This window comes from Patella vulgata, chromosome 3, assembly GCF_932274485.2.
Source record: "Patella vulgata chromosome 3, xgPatVulg1.2, whole genome shotgun sequence".
Taxonomy (NCBI): Eukaryota; Metazoa; Mollusca; class Gastropoda; family Patellidae; genus Patella; species Patella vulgata.
Window position 1 is genome coordinate 64,706,605 of NC_065881.2, and position 21,197 is coordinate 64,727,801.

Sequence of the window (21,197 nt, forward strand, 5' to 3'; positions counted from 1 at the left end):
AAAATTGAACCATGTTGGTCCTGAATGACCTAGTTTGTGTTGAATGGACATTAGTTTGTGTTGAATGGACATTAAACCCCATTCCTTTCTCTTTCTGGCCATGATGCATACTGAACAGTAACAAGACATTTGTTTACTGACCACACTGCATAGTCCATATACATTTCGATTCACACTTGGATGAAACATACCAAGTAATCTGCTGTTTGCATTTATCAAAATTGAGTTATTCAAATGAAATGAAATGTGGTTTTATGGCACGTCAGCCCTAACAGGGCTATATTATGCCAAATAAAGTTATTCAAGGAATACAAGGTTATACAATATTATATTTCAGAAGGTAAAAATATTACTGTATTGACCACCAACCAAGGAGACACAACTGACAGTTTTATCACTGATCTTGTAAGTTGAAGTAATTTTATTCTATAAATTTGGGGTAATAAATTAAATTTCATTCTAGCACAACTAGTCTTTGCATCATTTGAGAGTTAAAATTGTATTTCCAGAAAAAAATGTTGTTTCTTTTCTTTTTTTTTTGTATGAGTACTCTTCATTATTTCAGTCTGTGGGAATTGGAGCCAAGTTTTTGAAACTAGGAGCCCCTTGTCGAGGAGAGCGCATAATAAAGTTGAATAGATTGTTACAAATTGAAGAAGAACTTCAAGATGGTGGTCAATTAGGTTGCCAAGGTGACCATGCTTTCCCAAGAATTGATCTTCCTCCCCCACCTGTTGGTGAAGAAGAAAATCAAGCTAATGAATCACCATCACCCAGAAAAGATACCAAAAAGAAATAAATTATAAATTTTAAGAATTTTCAATTTTATTTATTGTTATATTATTTATACTGTGATAATAAATCTTTCATAACTTAGTTGGTCTTCTTGATAATTATGTTTTTTTTTCCCAATTTCTTTAAGCACTACATACGCATCTGTATATTTTACTCATTTTTTAAAATAATAATTGGGCTGACACGGGTAGAATCATGTCCTGTTTATATATTTAAAATGGCTGGATCTCTTTGATCTGGCTCAAAAATAAATTGTCAATTTCAGTGAATTTCATGTTATTTTGTGGGATGACCATTTGTTTTTGTTAAAAATTTTACATCCATAGATAATCAGTTATTTTCCTACACTAATACTATTCAATCCACTAGGGAATGCTCTAGGTGCTAGAAAATTTTCTCACTTTGGATAGTTAATGATAGTGACTTATAACTTAGTTTTCACTTTGCATTTGATTCCAAGTTATTGGTAGGTACATCCAATAACAATTTGCCTTATCATATTGAGCATTTAAGATGATATATATCTCGATTACAAAGAAATCATATACACAACAAAACACTTTTTAAAAAGTAAAATTTTATTTTTTTTTAGAAATAATGTATAAATATTTTTTATGACCGGTCTGTAATATAACAACCATTATATACAAAATCAAATGTACTAAAAGAGAAATAATTCTTATGTCAATATTTTTGCTTTTTTATTTAGTTGCATTACATTATTTTTTTACAAGTTAATATAAGGTATGGGTCCATGTTGTAAAAACTTAAAGAAAAAGATTAAAGCTGTCTTTACATTGAGAAATGGTAAGCAGGTACACTACAATAAAAAATAAGGCACAGATTTCCATCAACCATTTTCTACTGGATCATTTTAGAAATTGAAGCAGCTTTCTTGACATCTGGCTAATATTTCAGTTTCAACCTTAGTGTTCAACACAACCCATAGGCATTAAATAAATGTGACAAGATAAGATGTAAGCTAAAATACCGGCCCAGTTGTACTAAGGTTAAAGTAGCTAAGTCTCTAACTCAGTATCATCAAAAATCTTCCACATTGAAAACGAGCCTAGGCATATTCCACAGGTCATGTCAAACGGTGACGCTATATTCTTATCTGGAGAGCATGCCCAATAAATACTATAATAAATAATAACTGATTAGAAATTACAGTAAAAACAGAAATGATTGAATGTAAATCAGTTTATATACATTCATATTACATTATTGTATGCATTGCGACCCATTTGTGTCAATTTCTAGGTCCCAAATATTAGCGATTTAGCTCCTTTAACATTGTATATCAGCCTCAACATATCACTAACAAAACATTAAATAAAAATACTAAATGTACAAAATTGTAAAAATGTATAACTGTTTTTAAAAGTAAGTTTTACAGATCTTAAGTTAATATTTTTGGTCAAATAGAATCCTGCCTTGTAAGTTTTTAAACCAATTTAGAAAAGAAATCAGAAAATGGAGTCGTAACTTCTAAATTTGCAATTAAGAAATTCTGAATATAGAATGAAAAAAAAAATCCTACCAAGATTAACAAATTGCACTGAGCAGTCTGTCCCTTATAACTGTCTGTTTGATGTTCACAAGTTTTCAGAGTTAAAAAAATGAATGTAGAGAGACGTCTACAAATGTAAAATATAAATTAAAACTAAGATTACAAGTCTAATTATAAATGAGAAGTTAACCGAACAATTTTCAATTACAAATTTTAGAAGTTCATCTTATGAACAATCGGATTAAATTTAAAAACAAATCCTGAGTATTCATATGGGCAAATTTGTATATACTCTTGATAACATATCAAACTTAAAAAAAAACGGTCATATACAGACCAATTCGATGAAGATTAAATACCAATAAAATATGTGACCTGTGACACCAAAATGAGTTGATTTTGTAAGTCATTATTTAACGATATGAACAAAAATTTTGAAATATGCTTAAACTATAATTTTTATGATGTAATCTGAAAGGTAAAAGTTAAGATTTAACAAATAAAACAAACAAGTATATTTCGACACCTTTTGTTCATGTCATAAAATAATGATTTACGACACCTGTTTACTATCACAGGTCAGATGTGATAAAACTACAACCATAAACAATCTACCAATGAATATGACCCCCCAAAAAAATAATATCATTAACTTTCACCAGAATCCATAGTTTCATACATCTTAAAGTTAATCATTCTGAAAAAAAAAAAAAAAATTTTTTTTAAAGGATATTAACATTACTCCATCCATTTATACATCCATCAGCATAGTGGCGCGAATCCTATTTTAAAAGGTTGGATAGTACAATTTTATTTCAATAATTCGCTTGCATGTAGGGGTCTTTAGCACTGGGAGGAAACTGGAGAAAACACACGAGACTGGACATGCGACCCTTCTCCTTGTCACGTACAACCGAGAAATCGAAATCACGCCAGTTGACTCGATGACAGATCTTATGATACAATGCACACGTGCTCATCAGCGTTGACGTTTCTAGTCGTTTACCTAAAGTTCCGTCCACCCCATGTCAAAAACTCGCAGTAACAGACCATTTCATTGACTAATCCATCACATCATCCTGAACGCGGGTTATATAACAACTCTTTCAGATCCTAGCATAGTAAGGTGTAAAACGAAATTTTGTGAACTATAAAAAACGAAACGAAATAGGATCTGTGTTTTAATCAGATTGGCTCTTCTTGAGACCTAGATTTCCGTATGCTAGGTTCCCACTATCACGATTCGCGCTACGATTGAAATCGTGGAGTAATCGTTGCGATCCTATCAGGTCTTATCATACGAGATACGGAGGTCAGTTGTAGCAATTGTACCAGATCGTGGACTCAATTGTCAATAGTGACAATCCTATCGTAACGCATCAAACTAGCAGTACCACTAGCTTGTTGGCTTTCTATTGCAAAGATATATTTAGTTTTTATATTTACCTTTTATTAATTCTCCTTTTCACTAACTTTTTTTATCTTCTGGAATGTTTTCTTTAATTCTGAATCAGGCAGACTTTCTCCATCTTCAACTGATAATAGATCTCCCATTGAACGATTTCTCTTCATACGAGTCTAAAGACATGGTAAACAAAAAATATTTTATTTGACAGATATAGAATTTTTGGGGATTTCTTTGAAACAGTGGGTGGTGGGTGGAGAATATTACTTTAGAGTGAGATCCCATGTAACTACCAGCTTAATGGAGACGTCCTACTTTTTTGCACCAACTATGCTAATGAAGACGTGCAGCTTAATAGAATCTCATCCATTTCAATATTCAGAAAGTTTTGAATCTTAAAAAAAAAAAAGGAGAGAGAAATGGGGTTTAACGTCCAGTTCACAGAAACCAGGTCATTTTGGGACTAACAGGGTTCAATTTTATTTCAATAATTCGCTTACGCTTTGGGGTCTTTAGCAGTGGGAGAAAAATGGAGAACCTGGAGAAAACCCATGAGGTTGGACAGGCAAACCTCCTCCTTGTCACGTACAAGCAAGGAATCAAAATCATGCCACTTAACTCAATAACAGACCTCATGATCTTAAGTGCATGCATTAAGCAATTTGATCACCCTAAACATAAAGGGACACAATACTTGGTTATTTCCTTTAAATCAGGTCGTACATATATCACTAGTAACAGGTCATACATATATCACTAGTATCAGGTCATACATACTCAGTTTCTAATGAGGGAGAATGGGGTTGAACGTCCACTTGACATTTACCATAGTATTTGGATCTGTGAAGAAAACAGGGACACGCAGAAATCCCACAAGGTTAGGCTGATGACCCTGCTCCTTATCAAATATAAATCTGGCATCAAACCCATGACTTGCATAGGTCAATTGCAACCTCTGCAGTGTCAGAACTATCTGTGTCAGTCTGTGGTGTGTAATTCCTCAGTGAATAGTAATTACAGCCAATGAATTTATTCTTAAAGATACCTTCCCGCATACAAACTGGGTGATTTGATAATATATATGGACTAACATCATATTCAAACTAATTAATCTACCAAAATTTTGCTTCAAAACATTAAAAGTCTATTAAAAGAAGTCATGTTTGTGTCACATGACTTGGCTGTCGTGGCACCTAGCAACAGGTGCGAAGCTACAGGAGAATTCATTGTATGTAAAAGACAATAGACAATGTTGTCTTTAATCACTGTCCATTTATCATAAATATCAAAGCCTAATTAAATACTTGGATTATCTACTACCCACCCATGTCTTTTCTATGTTTTTTTTCTCAGAAACTGTTGCACGTTTAAGTCCCTCAGTTCTTCCTAGTCCGCTCACCAAGTTTATCAACATATACATCAAGCGCTCCCTAATGCTGAGGGATCAGACAATCTTTGCGTGCCACCGTTAACGGCCCTTAATCGTCGGGCTGTCAATTAGTGACACCCTCTCATTTTTGTTCTGTGCTCCATGGATGTTTTTCAGGAAATCCAGTATTTTTCTAGTAAGATTGGGTGTCTCTACTTTCCATATATACCAAAATTGTAATACTTTTATTGGACTTGCAATGAAATGAAATTTGGTTTAATGTCCTACTATTCTGCTCCGAACTGAGCTAAAGAAGACGGACATACGCCATACAGTGTGCTATGAGGCACTACGGCCTACTCTTATATCAACTTCCCAACTGTCAAGAGATCTTTTACGTGCACGCCAATGTGTACACGGGACCTCGGTTTTTCATCCCATCTGAACGACTAGACAGCTGTCCTTGTCAGGCCCTCCGTCCTGCATCACTGACAAGGGAGAGCCACGCCGGAAAATCTGGATGAACTTTCTCGGCCAATGCAGGGATCGAACAGCGTCTTACCCACTTAGCCACTGTGATCCCTCTTTTATTGGAAATAACCACCCGATAAATACTCTTGTGGGAATGTATCTTTAAGATACTTACCAACATATCATGAAGTTCTTCTACAGCAGCCTTTTCACCCTCTGGACAAGATGGCTAAAAATAAACAATTCAAGTCAAACCTGTAATTCCAACCAGCAAGAGGCTGAGTAAGCATATTCTTTCAAGAACACCTAATACCCCTTATCATAATTTATTTGTGAAATTCACAAAAAAAAACAAATATTATACATATACATGTACATGATAATATTAGGGAATGCAATACCTACATATCTACGTTTTATCTGCATAAATATTTACGTTTCTAAGGATAAGTTGATTTATAAAGATTATTGGAAATGAAATGAAATCTGGTTGAACATCCTACTTTTCTACACAAAATGTAAGATTGAATATATTATTGATACGTTTTGACATGTGCATCAGGTATGCAGTATATGCTGCACAATCCTTGTAGAACACATGCTATCACTTCCGAGTTATCTGGGAATATTTCTATATATAATAAATACTACTTACACGTCTATTAGTAGGTTTAAGTACAGGTCGTAATGTTTGATTACCCCGTTTTATTCTGTCCATCATCTCATTAATGGCTTTATTATAATTTTCATCAGATTTAGCTCCGCTCACAGCCACTAATAATAATAATGTATGAATTATTTAAACTTTTTTCACTAATTATTCATGTACAGTGTAATTGTATACAGGTATATTTAATTGTATACAGGTATATTTAATTGTATACAGGTATATTTAATTGTATACAGGTATATTTAATTGATAACATACTTCCAAGATTATAAATTATATCTAGTTTTGTGATCATCATTTATGTTATTCTAGGTTACTGTTTTTAAGGTAAAATACACGACCCTGCAAAAGTCAAAATGAAATTTACTTTTAAAGTATGGCAAAAATGGCTTATTATTCAGGAGCACCTTATCTAGTGGGAATCTTATTTATATTAATGATCGTGACTATTTTCATACAATTACTTCTCAAAAACCTATTATATTTTATACTATATCATAAACTTACATTTCTTTGTTCGCTTACTCTGAGTCCTTGATAAAAATCTGAGAGAAAAGAAACAATAATGTTAAAATCATACTAAAACATGGTATATGATTTAATCGATCTTTCACTGGTATTTAATAAAAGCATTATACAACTACCTATATTCCTTATAGCGACAAATAACTCCATTTGAACAAATCTACACAAAATCCACCCTGGCAACATAGGGTACTAATCAACAATTTTAAAGAAAAAGTAGAACCCTAACTCTACCCATTGGCAATTGTTTATGGGAGCCAGATGCCAGACAGAAGTGCCGATATAAGCCTTTTGACCAGATTGTCTGAAGAGCTAAAGATAATATGTCAGATAGGAGCCTTTCAAATTATTTGATTGTCACAGGACAACTTGAGTACTGAGTAAAACTTTTAAAAGATTTAAAGATATATATATAATCTCTATAGGAATCGTAATCTAAGGAATGAACATTTTGTGTAATAAAACTTACCCTTTTGGTCTAAGTGCAGATATTGGTGGAAGTGGAGGAGGTGGTGGTGGGGGTGGGTGTAATACAAGTTCATACTTCTCTTCTAGTGCTTTATCTGAAATAAAATTTAAGCTTAAAATATTTATCCCTTTTAAGAACATTTAGCCTGTGTGTCATCTTCCTGGAGCAGGACAATTGACAGCAGTTGTCCTAGATCCCCATCTTCCATACCCAGTACTGTTCCAAAAGTTGCTTGATTTTGAACCCATTATTGTGTCAACTTTGGTGATTCAGACTCATTTGCATAATATGATGATGTCATCAGATGTGACCATCTTGAATTTATGACATTTAATAAATACTTAACATTAAATTGGATGCAACCATTTTAATTTTTTTATACAAATTATAATTTTTTATCACAATAAAAAGCATTCAATTATATATAGCCCCATAGATCATCAAAGTCAACTGATTAGCTGTGCCGATCTCAAGAACTTGTATACAGTCCTACAATGCAGAGGGCTATTCACATAACTTAAGCAATTTGACCCTACTCAGGAACAGTAGTTTCGGTTGGGGGCTGTTCAGAGATATATCACTTTTCTCTAATTTACTTATTAAAGGAACCGAGGTAGTCTTTATTTACAGCATCAAATCAGTCTGCCGTCATGACCACCATTATGTAACATGCAACAAAAATTCAAAGATTTTTGAAGAAAATAAAATCAGATCAATCAAGGACAGCATATTTTGCTTTTACAAGCCATACAATCATGCTACTTAATGAGAATATCTCAATTTTAAAGGAAGTCATATAGTTTCATATCTATCTAAAGTGTTATGGCAAATGTGGTAATTTTGCCAATTGTGTCACTTTAGGCCTGTATCTTGGCAAACATTATCACATGATTATTTTTTACACCTATATATTAGGGCTTTTAATTTGATTTCCTGGAATTCAAGTACTAAAAGAATTAATTAAATGAACATGTTTCTCACAACTTTTCTCAAAATAATCCGAACCAAAATGGCCTTTGACTAGAAATAAAAACTTGTTAAAAGTAATTATCACTTACATTGAGCTTCTAATTCCTGATACTGTTTTTGGTTGTCTGAATACTGGTTACGTATATCCATCAGTTGTGCTGTTAATTGTTCTCTTTCTTCGTGTAATGTTTGATTATCCATCTCTAATGTACTTATCATATCTTCATCTCTTAATTCCTTTAGCTCAGCTTCTAGACTCTTAAGCTGTAACAAATAATATACCCATATAAAATTTTACCATCATCCACATCTTTAACATTCGTCAAGACCCTTGACCTATACAAAATGGTTTTACCGGTAATCATTTTAATGTAACATGCGTCATTACCATTTTTTGCTAAAATTTCGAAGTTCTCACATCTTAATCCATGCTAATATGTACTCAGATTGATTACTTAACATTTACTTAAGAAAACAAGTAAAAATACCAATGCTAGATAATGTTCCAACTTGGATTCATTCGGACATTAAACAGGCCTATTATCAAATTTTCATGGACAACAAAATGGTGGCAGGCTTATTGCATAGCAAGCAGCATAGATTGATTACATGTCAATTCCATATAATATCATTGTAAGTACTGAACAGAATTAAACCATTATTGGACTTATTAGAGATTCATTTGTCACAATATTGTAGTTTGCAGGTGATTTCTCTTGCTTAAAATGGTGCATCAGGACTTTAAGCAAAAAGCTGTAATCTTTTTACCGGTCACCAGACCCATAATATTTCAGAATATAATTAGACCATATGCAATTCTTTGCTCACATAAATCATAAATTTCTACAATCTTATTTACAATAAATCTAGAAGGAGATAAAAATCCAAACCTTGTCTTCATATTCTTTTTTCTGAACCTCTTTTTCTTGTGTTAAATTTTCTACTTCTAATAAAGCTGTCATTAATCTCTGGTCGGAGGCAGCACTAGATATAAGTACAGCACTCTGTCTTTTAATAGCTTCACTTTGAGCATACATCTACATAAATATAAATTGTTTCAATGGTACATAGTAATTGAACTGGAATATACAGGTCACAATTCTATGGAATACAATTACTGCCTAGAGTGCCCTAGAGAAGCCTAGTCAAAACGTCGCAGTAATTGTATTCCATAGAATTGTGACCTGTATAAATATACAATCAATGGAGGGTATTTTTTTTAAAAAAAGACTTGATTCTGCCAGTATTTTTTTTTTATTGCAGCTGGCTCAGACAAAAATTTACCGTACAGTATGTCTTTAAACTAATTAACTAATTTTACTTTTCATGCATAAATAAAATGAAATGGGGTTTAACATCCTACTTTTCTACACCAGGCTAATGAAGACCAGAATACACCATACAGTGTGTTATGAGTGAAATATTTCCAGGATAGCGTTGCCACTGCATGCTCTTGTTTTAAGGGTTCTTTTACGTACACATCATGGTGTACAAAGGACCTTGGTTTTACATCCCATCCAAATGACTAGACACTGTCCTTGTCCAGCCCTCTGTCCTGCACCAGTGACAAGGGGAAATGTGCTGAAAAATCCCAGGAACTTTCTTGAACCCTGGACCTCCTGGTTAGTCAGTCAGTGCCTTACTCACAGAGCCACCACGGCTAATCATGCAAATTGACTCATGAGGGTAATAAAACAAAAAAATTAATTTAAAATTCAACAAAAAATAATTACCTCTGTAGCAAAGCTTTCCGCAGTATTTCTACATACATTAGCCATATCATATTCTTTCCGTAAATTCTCATATTCTTCACATGCTGCTTCAGATGCTATTGGTGGATTAATTAAGAAGATAACAAAATAATTACGTAATAATATTCATTTTATGTTTTGGTCCCTGTGAGACTAAAAATTAGTAACTTTTATCTCTATGGTGCAATGTGATTGAGAGAATTTTGTCTGGATATTGATGCCTTTACCTAATCCCCACCCCATCCCCTGACAAGTTAAGACCAAGCCTAAAAATTCCTGATGATTCTTCATGGCCAGGATTCAAACTCTAGATATGTTGATTAAGAGTCCTAAGCCTTGACACTATAATAGGACATAGTCAACCACTGGTAATAACAAGCTACATGTATATAGCATTGTTATAAAGATGTACAAAATCTAGTATATGTATCGGATCAAGTTCCTATTTACCTACCAGAAGTAACTTTTTGTAAGGCATCTTTATATTTATCTAATGATGTTTTAGTTTGACTTAATTCATCCTTTAATTTCTGATTCTGAAAAATAAACAAAGCATTGATATATAATCAACAATATATATTTTACGTTCTAACTTTTCTAAGCATTATGAAAATATATCTTGGGGTTAAATTGAAGAGACCGTAATGATAAGTTGCCTACTGTCTGTGTGTAAAACAAGAGTTTAGTAGAGTATTCTAGTATTGCAGGATTCTGGCGCAGTTTTCCCTTGTCAGTGGAGCAGGATGGAGGGCCTGACAAGGACAGCTGTCTAGTCTTTCGGATGGAACAAAAACAAGGTCCCGTGTACATATTGGCATAGGCCATAGTGCCACTGTCGGGCAAAATTTCCCTGATAGCACACTATGGCGCATGCCCGTCTTCATTAGCCCAGTTGGAGCAGAACATTTTATTTCAGTATTCCAGAAGCTAAGGTGACTCAGCAAGTATGATTAAGATGGCTCACTAGCCAGGCGGTCAAAGGTTCTAGCCCAGTATTAACCTTGTTTCCCTATGGTATTGGTGCATGAGGGTTGGCTGGAAAGTAAAAGCATTTAGTTCTTTAGATGGGACAAAAAAATCTAAGGTCCAGTGTATACTATTGATAGCATGAAAAAGACCCCCTTAAAGTTGACAATAGGCTGTAATGTCGCTGTTTGCACAAATTTTTCCTTTATTGCATGTTGCATGCATCTTCACTGTTACAAGTCACACCAGACCAAACCTTGGCCAGCGCAAACAAACATTACAAAAAAACACATGTTAGTCTTTTGTTAAATCTCACAATGCTGTAATGAATTCATAATAATGGAATCGAACTAACTAATGATATTCTGAAGATTATATTATATGACTCATTGAAAAATTGGCACCATTCCTAGTCTATTTGTATTTACATGTACATGTCTACATAGGCCTTTATGACACCTGGATGCAAGCCATGCATTATTTAAAAGTTATAAATTGAATAGGCAAGTCATTCTTTAAGCTCATCTGCCAATTTGTAATGGTATGTCAATTTCTTAATTTTGTTTATTGCTTAACCCTTTCAAAGTCCCCCTAGGATAATTAATTTAAGGAGAATGTGACCAAAATGATATTTATGACGCATAGCTGGTAAGAATGTTACTGCTGATCTTCCTCATAAATAGGTGATGAACAAACCTCTGTTTTAGTTACTGAATGTTTTTCTCGCTCTATATCGTAATCTTCTTTAACTTTATTCAAGATAGCTGATTGGTTACTTTTTTCCTCTTCCAACTCTATTGAAAAAAAAATAATACATCAAGTTTTATACTTCCTCATGAGTAAAATGATATTCACTTTGCTTGGAGCCAGAAACTCTATCAGCTTAAACTTGTTTTGAAAATGGCAGCATCGGGTGTGAGTGTTAAAGCAACTATTTCAAAATACAGAAGGCGATTTGATTGAGAAGATTTTTACTGGATCAAAGATAAATGTCTGGTTCTTATTCAAACTTCTGCAAGCTCAAGACATAGATGTGTAACATCACATAATATATAAAATTTTATTGAAATTGAATACATGTTGACAGAGAGAGAGAGAAATGGGGTTAAATATCCACTCGACTCAAACTAGGTCATTTCGTGACTAACATATGGTTCAATTCTATTTCAATAATTCATTAGCGCATGGGTCTTTAGCAGTGGGAGGAAACCTGACGGCCAAAGGAGAACATAAATGTTGTTCTTCATAACATTTTAATTTGAAACCTATTTTAATTCAATGGTCACATTAAAGAAGCATCCCAGATTCAACAGAGCAGATTCAATGGTTATATATAAGTATTACACACACATATACACCTATTATATTTTTTAAAATATATTTGCAACGAGAGAGAGAGAGAGAGAAATAGGGTTTAACGTCCACTCGACACAAACTAGGTCATTTCGGGACTAACACATGGTTTAATTTTATTTCAATAATTCGCTTGCGCGTAGGGGTCTTTAGCAGTGGGAGGAAACCGAAGGACCCGGAGAAAACCCACGAGGTTGGACAGGCGACCCTACTCCTTGCCACGTACAACCGGGGATTCGAAACCACGCCAGTTGACTCAATGACAGACTTTATGATACAGCGCGCGCACGCTAACCATTCAGCCATCCAACCCCCCATATTTGCAACGACCTCCTTAACACAGATATGGGCGTATAGAAAAAGGCATTCTCTACAAATATTTGTTCTTACAATTTTGGCTCTAGATAACATGAATATTAAACAGTTTTCTGCGGTTAGTTTTAAAAATTGAGTTTTGTTGAATTACCTATTTATATAGTTCTCATCAAATGTGAAAGAGAGAAATACAGTTTAACTTCTACTCAACACAAACTAGGTCATTTCAGGACTAACATATGTTTCAATTTTATTTCAATAATTTGCTTGCACATAGGGGTATTTTTTGCAGTGGAAGGAAACAGGAGGACCCGAAGACAACCCACAAGGTTCGACAAGAGACCCTACCCCTTGTCACATACAGGCAGGGAATTAAGACCTTATGGTCTAAAGCACATGTTAATTCATTTGGCCACCCAACCCCCTCTGATGAAATGTAACAGTCACAAGAATCTTTATTTATATAAATATATATATAATTATTTCACCTTTAATTTTTGCATTAAGTGTCTCCAAATAATTCTGATATAAATCTTTCTCCTCCTCAATAGGTACATCACCCTCATGTAAATCTAGAAAAGCTGCACTTTGTCTTTTTAATACTCTGTTCTCTTTTGTTATCTGTCAAACATAAAAAACATATAGCTGAAAAAGTCATGTATTATTCATAGATAATTATTATAAGCGCCAGAGATTTTCAATGAAATTTCTACTTCCTTATGACAACAGAATAATTTTGGGTTTAAAGGTCGTATAGCTCTATTCTGTGGAATAGACGAAAATGGGTCTAAAAGCATATATCAATGAAATATAAATGTTTATAAATGGATTTACATTCAATTTTTTAAACCTTTATTGTAATTTATATTCAATTACGTACATGTATGGCGAAATATGCAAACGGACGAAATTAAACGACAGTGGTATGCGTCTTTTTAGTCCATTCTACATTGGGGGTTTTATTATTATCATTTTGTCGTTTGTAAATCAGCCCTTTTTAATTACTTATGCATTATCTTCTGGGATATTTTTCTCTTTTTTTCATAACAAATGGCGCTTGAACCCATTATGTACCCTATGAACATTATCAGTATGCAAAGTTGTGTACTACAGAACTTTGCATACTGATTTTAAAATGTTTATTGTGTCTTAAATATTAGATATTAGGATCCTGTATTTTCACCGTAAAATAATAACATCCATATTGATTGAAATGGATCAATATTAAATTCTAATTCATGTCTTTACCTAGATTGTAGGTGAACTAAGAGACGGGTTTTACATACATGTAGGCTAAGCCTCTTCCCAAATCCCATTCAGATATCCTGCATAAAAATATTGTTTAAGAAAAGATATTTTCATCATTCAACTGAATAAAATGTCTTTCTGTACAATCAATAAAATATATTAAAAAATCAAAAGAAATCTTAATACGACAACGGAACAGGGATATTAAACTTACTTTCCCATTCACATAGTGGCATTCATTATATTTTTCTTTTATGTAATTTTTATGTGGTGTAAAATTATAAAATATATTGAAAGAGGAAGTTAAATAGTTTTGAAAGGAAGTAAGGTAATACTGTTTCGCATGTATAAACAAACAATGTAGACTTTGTATCTTGCACAACAAGGTACATTTTGTAATGCTTATGTATTCAGGTATTTAAACAGGATGAACAATTTGTGGCTTCATTTCTATTGGTAATTTGATAGGTTTATTCATAGTTAACAAATATATGTTAGTTATTAAGGGATATAGTCCACCTATTTCTACATTCTAACAATAGATCCACGACAGATACTAGAATCCAGAACTAAATTAAAGATTGCTTTCATGATGTTCACTGGAGGAACCAGAACTAGTAATTATCGGAATAAAAATTTCAAGCACATTTTTTGACGTCATCTTTCTGAATTTTGACTTCAAAAGCTTAACACAGGTCAAATGCCATTTCTCTATCTGAAAGTCTACATTATGGAATATTGGGCCTGTGAAATCATCTAGAAATTATTAACAAGTTGAGAAATGAATTCAAAAATAGAATTTTACCTGAGAAGCATATTTTTCTGCTTCATGTCTACACTCTTGTTCTATTTCATATTTTTCTTTTAATGATGCATATTCTGTATAGACTGGTTCTAACACTGTTAAATATACATATATACAAATATAATTACTGTAATGATAGATTATTGTAGATCAATCTTTTAAAAAATAAAAAAAATTACTCTTTGATTGTTATCATCTTTTTTCTAGCATGTTAGTTAATACCTGAAAATACTTCTTGCATTTGGAAAGCAAACCAGATATTGGTCAAATTATTCTTGCATTTAGGGTTTAAGTTAAAATGCAAATTTAAATGTATTTTTTCCATATAAACACTGTGATATATCATTGAAATGGCCGAAAAAAAAGGTGTTTAAATTGCTGGAAGTCACCTCCGGTGAAATGTGATTGCTGGAAGTCGCATCCTGTGGAATGTGACTACACGTCTCCTCCAAAAATTTATGAAAAATAGAATACTGCAAGTGTGTTTTCCTGCAATCCCAAGCCGTGAGTCCCGTGGCTTCGGAACCGAAATCTCACTCTATGCCCACCTAAATTCCAGATGTTGTAGGGAGAAGGGGCAGTAAAGAAACGACCATAAAAATTTCTGCTCAGATTCCTCGGAGCTACAACCAGCAGAGCCGGACACCAGCTTGTGGGCTATGTAAGGATTTATCTCTCACAGAAAATTTATGAAAAATTTATAACACAAATAATAATCGATGCCCGAAAACTGACCAAAAATTCATGGGATTTTGGGCACATTATTGTGCTAACTAATAGGCAAAAAGGTTTTTTCCCCCCCGATAATTATTTCAATAATTTTTTTTTATTTTACCCATCTGCCGAAAAGTTTGGGGTGCAGCTACCCACAGCTTGTATACCTATATATGAATGGGGGTAGTTTCCTCCTCTAGGCAAGTTTGTAAAACCGGGGAACTTAGTCATTATTTTCCTGGAAATCTATCAGCCTGCTTTAATTTTGGAAGAGGCTGTCGACAGGGCGATCCCCTATCACCATATCTCTTTCTGCTCTGCGCAGAGGTGCTAGGCATTCTTGTAAGAAACGAAAACTCAATCCAGGGTATAACTTTATTCGAGACAGAACTAAAAATTTCACAATATGCTGACGATACCTCTCTTCTTTTAGATGGCTTAGAAATATCTTTAAGATCAGCACTGAGAATCCTAGAAACTTTTTTCAGTCTTTCAGGACTAAAAATGAATATTGAAAAAACAAAAGCAGTGTGGATAGGTCAGAAAGCAAAATCCTTTGACAAAATATGTAGGGATATTGAATTAGATTGGACCGACACCTTTACTTACTTAGGCATCAAATACAGTATTGAACTACACAATATAACTGTTATCAACATTGATAGCAAAATAATTGAAATAAAGAAACTTCTCAATATATGGAGACAGAGATCACTTAAAATCTTAGGAAAAATATGTGTCTTAAAAACTTTAGTAATCCCCAAGTTAAACCATTTTCTAATGTCATTGCCAAATCCTACAGATAAATACTTCAAAGAAATTGAAAGATTAATGTTTAAATTTATTTGGGGTAAAAGCAATGATAAAATTAAAAGAGATCAAATGGCCCAGGCATATGATATAGGTGGTCTTAAAATGACAAAAATAAAAACATTTACTAAATGTCTCAAATTAAGCTGGATAAGGCGCTGGTGGAGCCAGAATAGTTCTTGGACAATATTCCCAGACCAATATTTTGGAGGTATCGGGGATATCCTGAAGTTAGGCCCCAAATATATGGCAGAATTGGCATCATCAACAGATAACCCATTCTGGAAAGACGTCATTTGGGCATACCATGATTTCCTGAAAGGTTTACTTTATGACAATAATACTGATATCAGTGAGCAACCATTATGGTATAACTATAATATGAAACTTAACCATATTCAAAATTGGCATAATAATGGTGTGAGTTTAATTTCGGATTTGATATCCCCAGAAGGAAAGTTTTATAAATATCAAGAATTGAAGGATATTTACAAAATTAAAGGTACATTCCTTGACTACTATAGGGTAATGGCAGCAATACCAAAATCATGGAAGAAAAAGATAGAACTGTCAGAACCAAAAATGATAGGACCAATAAAAAAACCTTTAATTCTTGAGACTTTAACGAATGCTAAAAAGGGCTGTTCAATTTTTCAAAAGCCATTTGAATCAACAATTGAATGTAATAAAAAAAAAGAAGATTAAATGGAAAATAGATATTGGTCATGAGATTAAAGATGAAACTTGGAAGAAAATTTTTATGATTCCATGGAAATGTACTACAGAGACAAAACTTATAGAATTCCAATTCAAAATTGTAAACAGAATTCTAACCACCAAAACATTCTTGTTCAAAATCAAAATAACAGAAAATAATCTATGTTCATTTTGTGAAAAAGTACCGGAAACACTAGAACATTTGTTTTATTCTTGTTCTATCTCACGAAAACTGTGGATGGATTTAAAAGAGTGGTTACAAATATTGCAAGATAAGGACTACTCTAAAGCTAATGTTTTATTAGGAAACCCTAATGCATCCATTCTATGGAATCATGTTATTTTAATAACAAAATATTATTTATACAGATGTACTCAAAATGATTCAAGACCATCATTCAAAGTTCTCTTAATAAATATTAAAGAATATTACAAAATTGAAAAGTTCTTTTCCAGGCAAATAACAAAATAGAAAAATTCCAACAAAAATGGGGCCCTTTAATTTAAAATATTAACTTAATAATATAGGGCTTGCCTACAGTTCATATGAAAGTATTAGAGATATATCTTCGCCAATTTATGTAAGGTCTAGTATTATGTTGTGAACATTACGGCAATTTACTTCCTGGTCAATGCTACCCATAATGATATTATTTATATCACAGTATTTATTGGCACGCTTACATATTGCCCACTACTAACAATCCCTGCTATATTTAGCATGGACATTTCTATTTCTAATTTAAAGGGTTAAACACAACCAAGTACAAACATGTGTTTCGGTCAAAAAGGCAAATAGAAAGAAATTATCTTGCATAACCTGATTTTTGATGTTAAACATACAACATGCATTAGTGAAACAGTTAATCGCATATACATTTACTCTGTAACTGGATAATAATTCTAGTTAGAAATATAAACCTGAATTTTAACTAAAATAAACAGTACATGGTAGATATTTGTACTGAAGTGTGAACAATAGGTTGACTTTATGTTACTAATTTATATTATGAGTCACATCCTCACTGTGGACAAGTTTTATCAATTGATATCAGGTTTTCCCACACAATAATTAATCCTGAATTAATACTCATAGTACAGAATATTTTCCTAGTAAATAGATCATAGATAAACTATTATCATCCATCTTTCTCTGGCATAAAGCCTATGATATTCGTGAAAGAAAAAAAAAAAAAACAGTAATTACACGGATGAGTCGACAAAGAAATTGTTAGCAATTAGGAACAATCGTCATTCCTCAAAAAATTCTGATAATGTCTGGATTATTAGAACTTGTACTCATGTACATGTGGGTGGGAGGGTTAAATTATTAACTGACCACTGAACTAAATATTATCCATAGACTTGAGGCCAGTCTACGGAACAACTTCCGGATCCAATTCCCCCCCCCCCCCCACAACCTCTTTGACACACACACACACACACACAACAGACAGATTTATTTTCTCCAACAGAAAAAATGACAACATACTTGTAATCACAGTTTTTAACTAATTTAAACAAACCTCACAATTCGATCATTATGGAAACTTTAGTTACAATGACCTCAGGTGAATTCTTTAATCGATGTAAACTGTTGTAATTGGTGTAGATTACATAATTTATATAGGTAATAAGCAAAAATACAACTCAAAACATTCTGCCTTGATACCCTTGCTATTCTGTCTTTCATAGAGGGTCCCATACATACGTGCCTACAACCCCAGCCCCACAGGCTGTAATCTGCATTATTAACCTTTTAGTTTAATATACATTTGTACATGGAAACTTACATTTTCTAACATGTAATAACTGTTTTTCTCTTTCTTCTAATCTGGCAGCTACAACTTCATACTGTTCAAAAAAGGGGATAAAGCATATTTTATCAGCACAAAAGTTTTTTCCATATTTGATTTCAATGTGAGTAGATTTTCATACAAACAAATCTAAAGCTCTGAGTACTCTATTGTTAAGGTATAATTGAGTTGACTAAATGCCATCATATGAGTGTTATCAAAAATAATCATCTTCTTCCTGTTTCAATAAAAATTATTACTGAAATCTTCCTCTTTACAATTAGTAATACCTATTATGCTATCATTGCTATTATGGTGAAAATTAAAGATTATAACCACGACTTTCATAGCATATTAAGTTCCTTTTAATTGATTGACAACAGTCTGAACAGTAAGCTTACTATGGTGTAGCTTACATGTAAATAAACAATGTACTTTCCTCTGTTTCTATAAAATTGATTACAGATTATATCTCCCAAACATATTATCATAGGTGTACAGTATTTGACTAGTAGTCGGGTCACAGGTTTTGGTGCCCGACTTACTCCATTTTGCCCAGATATCTATATAAAAGTGAATTTAAGAGCTCTTTCGAAGGATATGATTTAGATTCTTATACTATAATTTTAAGTGGGGCTATAGTAGCCCCCATTTCATCGACCCGATTCACCTATAGCCATAGCTAGGCCTGTTATCTGTATAAGATAAGATAAGATAAGATTTTTTTTATTGTATCTAAACACCCCCATCGTCAGTGCATATTATTAGGGAAGTTTATACTGATCCTCACTTAAAATTGGGTATTGGTTGATAGGAAATAAAGTTAGACCATACAATAAAATACTTTACACTATAGTATATGTTTTAATTATTACCTGAGTTTCATTTTCTTTAAACTTTTTAACCACCTCTTCGTGTTTTTCTATCACTGAAAATTGCGGAATAAAAAAAAAACACTTATGTTGACAGTTAATGAAGTTTTCTCGAGCTAACCACCTAGCTGTACGCCCACGGGCTATAAATTATATAAACTCGTAAAATATCTGCCACACTGTCCGATCTAAATGAATCATTGCATTAATTTAAAAACTTGTATTAAAATACTTGTTAAAGCTAAACGTATTATTAACCGTATGTCTATATTTAGATAGACCACGATAAAATGCACCGTGGAGTGAATTAACTAATTAAGAGGGGGCGTGGCAGATCAGAGGATTCAACAATATTTACAAATATAAACAAACCTTTAAAACAGTGTTCAGATAATATCTTCAATTGTTTCTCCTGTTCTAAATATTTCTCTTTCCATTTATCATTTTCTGTAGCACCCATCTTACTGGACAAATGTGAACAAACTAATTAACTTCCTGAAGTCAATTGGAGAAACAAGCTATCAACTGTTCTTTTTCTTGAAAATAAATGAGGACATCCCGACACATCGTGATCGTGACCCCTCGAGTAAGTTGACAGTAAAACTTTAAACCAATCAACAGCAATTATATATAGTCTCGACTATCGCGTATTTTTAATCATTGGCAAATTTATTAAGCCCCTACTACCCAATACATTCGTTGTCATAAACTTCTTACTACTGCTTGACTATATATTATAGTATATATATAGTCAAGCAGTAGTAAGAAGTTTTATTTTAATCCCTTCAAGTGTCTGTGATATTAATTCATATCGGAAAGGAATTTTACCGGAAAGCGTGTTGACTGACGCACAGATAAAACTATACGGATATACCAGATACATGTTTCACCTCAAACCGCGAGCCAAACAATCTATAATATATCTAACAAGGATGTTTGTTTATGATTTGATAAATAAAGGTATGCCAGTAAAAACTTAAAGCATCAGTCCCAGATAGGCATATATAAAGTGCCATAAAGACGCTTGCGAACATTCAACCTTAGTATAACGCAACTAATCCGAAGCAAATGTAGCGATCATATCCAAATGGTTCAATATTTTAATTTTAAATAGCCAAACAAGAGAAATAAACTAATTATAAATTTTATTATCGTAACATTTTGGCGTTTGGTTTATATACACGCACAATTATTTACGGTGCCATGAATGACATATTTATCGTTAGCTAAGTTCACGCATAGGGGTGGACAAGGACAGGTGCTCTAGTCGTTCGGACGGGACGAAAAACTGAGGTCCCGTGTACACATTGCATGGCGTGTACGTAAAAGATCCCTTTCCAGTTGGAATTCGATATAAGCGTAGGCCGTAGTACCGCTGTCCGGGCATAATTTCCCTCATAGCACACTGTATGGCGTATGCCCATGCAGTTCGGAGCAGAACAGTAGGACGTTAAACGCCATTTCATTTCATTCAGTTCACGCATGGCAGTCTTCTCACGAAAAACTCCTCCAGGGGCGGACCAGGAATTTGTGCAGGAGGGGGTTACAAAAACACGGTGCTAAAAAGAATCCACTTATGTCATTCTACACAAAGATCCATCTACTTCATTCCTCGAGAATAGATCACTGCTATGCCCTAAATGGCCGCCATATCCAAAAATTAG

The 21,197-nt window shown here is 33.3% G+C and overlaps 1 protein-coding gene across 1 annotated transcript; it reads right to left on the reverse strand.

The window, feature by feature from the left end:
• Positions 1 to 1,361: 1,361 nt before the first annotated feature.
• On the reverse strand, positions 1,362 to 20,118 carry LOC126815682 (shootin-1). The gene is made up of 16 exons (XM_050541548.1): positions 19,906 to 20,118; positions 19,537 to 19,589; positions 18,659 to 18,719; positions 14,625 to 14,719; positions 13,060 to 13,192; positions 11,600 to 11,697; positions 10,392 to 10,473; positions 9,920 to 10,014; positions 9,077 to 9,223; positions 8,276 to 8,450; positions 7,218 to 7,311; positions 6,731 to 6,768; positions 6,209 to 6,327; positions 5,729 to 5,782; positions 3,755 to 3,886; positions 1,362 to 3,005 (listed from the first exon to the last, which is right to left on the reverse strand). Exons 1-15 carry the CDS (start codon positions 19,991 to 19,993, stop codon positions 3,761 to 3,763), a joined length of 1,458 nt encoding a protein of 485 aa, XP_050397505.1. The 5' UTR covers positions 19,994 to 20,118; the 3' UTR covers positions 1,362 to 3,005; positions 3,755 to 3,760.
• Positions 20,119 to 21,197: the final 1,079 nt, after the last annotated feature.

Excerpts from the sequence above, each read along its gene's own strand:
- LOC126815682 (XM_050541548.1), bottom strand. The coding sequence starts at position 19,993 with ATGGGTGCTACAGAAAATGATAAATGGAAAGAGAAATATTTAGAACAG. Across the intron at positions 18,720-19,536 it reads TTAAAGAAAATGAAACTCAG|TATGAAGTTGTAGCTGCCAG; the intron begins GTAATAATTAAA and ends TTTTTTGAACAG. Across the intron at positions 9,224-9,919 it reads CGGAAAGCTTTGCTACAGAG|ATGTATGCTCAAAGTGAAGC; the intron begins GTAATTATTTTT and ends ATATTTATGTAG.